The sequence below is a fragment of the Phodopus roborovskii genome, unplaced genomic scaffold (assembly GCF_943737965.1).
Source record: "Phodopus roborovskii unplaced genomic scaffold, PHOROB, whole genome shotgun sequence".
Taxonomy (NCBI): domain Eukaryota; kingdom Metazoa; phylum Chordata; class Mammalia; order Rodentia; family Cricetidae; genus Phodopus; species Phodopus roborovskii.
The window spans coordinates 111,860-113,937 of NW_026125470.1; the positions used below are offsets into that span (position 1 = coordinate 111,860).

The 2,078-nt window shown below is 37.8% G+C and overlaps 1 protein-coding gene across 1 annotated transcript; it reads left to right on the top strand.

Moving 5' to 3' along the window:
• Positions 1 to 310: 310 nt before the first annotated feature.
• Positions 311 to 1,252, top strand: LOC127215519 (olfactory receptor 2H2). Its single transcript, XM_051175935.1, has one exon. The coding sequence runs from the start codon at positions 311 to 313 to the stop codon at positions 1,250 to 1,252; it is 942 nt and encodes a 313-aa protein (XP_051031892.1).
• The last annotated feature ends 826 nt before the right edge of the window (positions 1,253 to 2,078 follow it).

Below are 2,078 nucleotides of genomic sequence, written 5' to 3' on the forward strand. Positions count from 1 at the left end.
ATTTGCAGCATATTTAATATTTATCAAAGTGGTTTTATTAGGAAGTAAGTATATTTTACAGTTTATCTTGAGGAACTACAGATACAAATTATCAAGTATTTTTTTAAAAAAAAAATGAATGGTAGATATCAAATAAACTATTCACTCAATCTATTATTTCTCCCCTAAGTATTACAGGCTAACTTCATATTTTTAGTAAAAAGGAATAAAACAATTTGCACTGACTTGCTTCCTGCTTGCTAGAATTTTCACAAGCTTTTGAGCAACCACTTTTGTGTCATCTATTGAAGAGGCAATTGTCCCGGAAAACATGGCCACAGTCTGCAATGACAGCCATGGCAATTTCATCCTCTATGGCTTCTCAGACAGACCATATTTAGAGAAGATACTTTTTGGGGTCATTTTGGTCTTTTATTGTTTGACTCTAGCTGGAAATACAGTTATAATTCTTGTTTCCTTGATGGACCCCAAACTCCAGACACCTATGTATTTCTTCCTTTCCAATCTTTCCTTATTAGATATTTGTTTCACCAGCAGCTGTGTTCCTCAGATGTTGGTTAATTTGGGAGATCCAGATAAGATTATCACCTATTATGGCTGTGCCACTCAGCTCTACATCTTCCTGTGGCTTGGTGCCACCGAATGTGTTCTTCTTGTTGTCATGGCTTTGGACCGCTATGTAGCAGTGTGTCATCCTCTGAGATATACAACTATCATGCACCCCAAAGTTTGTCTGCAACTGGCTATGCTTGCTTGGGGTTCTGGCCTGATTCAGTCTCTGATCCAGTCTTCTGCTACCCTCCGATTGCCCTTTTGCTCCCACCGGGTAATAGATGACATTGTGTGTGAAGTTCCAGCTCTGATTCAGCTCTCCAGTGCAGATACTACCTACAATGAAGTCCAGATGTCCATAGCTAGTGTTATTCTCCTAGTGTTACCTTTGGCCATTATCCTTTCCTCCTATGGTGCTATTGTGAAGTCTGTGCTGAAAATAAAATCAACTACAGGACAGAAGAAAGCATTTGGCACCTGCACTTCTCACCTTCTTGTTGTCTCTCTCTTCTATGGTACTGTCACAGGTGTCTATCTGCAACCCAAGACTCAATATGCTCATGAACAGGGCAAGTTTCTCACCCTTTTCTACACTGTAATAACTCCAACTCTTAACCCCCTCATTTATACACTGAGGAACAAGGAGGTAAAAGAAGCAGTGATAAGATTGGGGTGGAAAACTTGGAGTTCCCACAGATAACTGAAAAAGACTGCATATGATTTTCTGTTTCTTTACTTAACAAGACAGAACAATCATAACTAAAAACTCTTGAGGTAGCTCCCCTACCATGTCAAGAATAGTTTCATTTTATTTGTGGTGGTGTTGGCTTTATTCATCAGTTACTGGCTAGACCCTCAATTTCTTCAAGGTGCTGATTCAGGCACGATATAAATTATTTTAATAGTTATTTTCTTGCAAAATATAATGTAGTTGATTTGTGAAAAAGAACCACAATACTTACAGAATAAAGCATCAAGTAATATGTTTCATACCTTTCCACTCTTCCTGTTGTACCTGGAGTTGAAACCAGAGCAAACACTTTCTTTGACCTACACCACTGGTCTCTTTTTATTTACTTTAAAAACATTAAAGATCTATTTTTATTCATGTGAATGAATCTGTGTGAGTATGTCATGTGTGCACATGTGTCTACAGATGCCAACAGAATGTTGGATCACCTAAACCCAGAATGACAGGATTACATGAACTCAGGTCCTTGGAAGAACAGTAAGTACTCTTAACCACTGATCCATCTATTTATCTCCTCCTACTTAATTTAACACATTTCACTAAGTTGCCTAGACAGGCCTTGAATTTGCTGTCCTTAACCAGCCTCTCAAGTAGATGGAGGTCAAACACCTGTGCTATTAGGACAATTTCTTTTTTTATTCTAATTTTCTGATGTTCAAGTAATCCTTTCAACCAATCAATCCCTAAAGGTTTCTATGTTTTTGGTAGAGACTTAAAAGATATGTGCATCTACTTCTGTACTTTGAATTAATGGTATGTGTTCTGAGTTATGTCT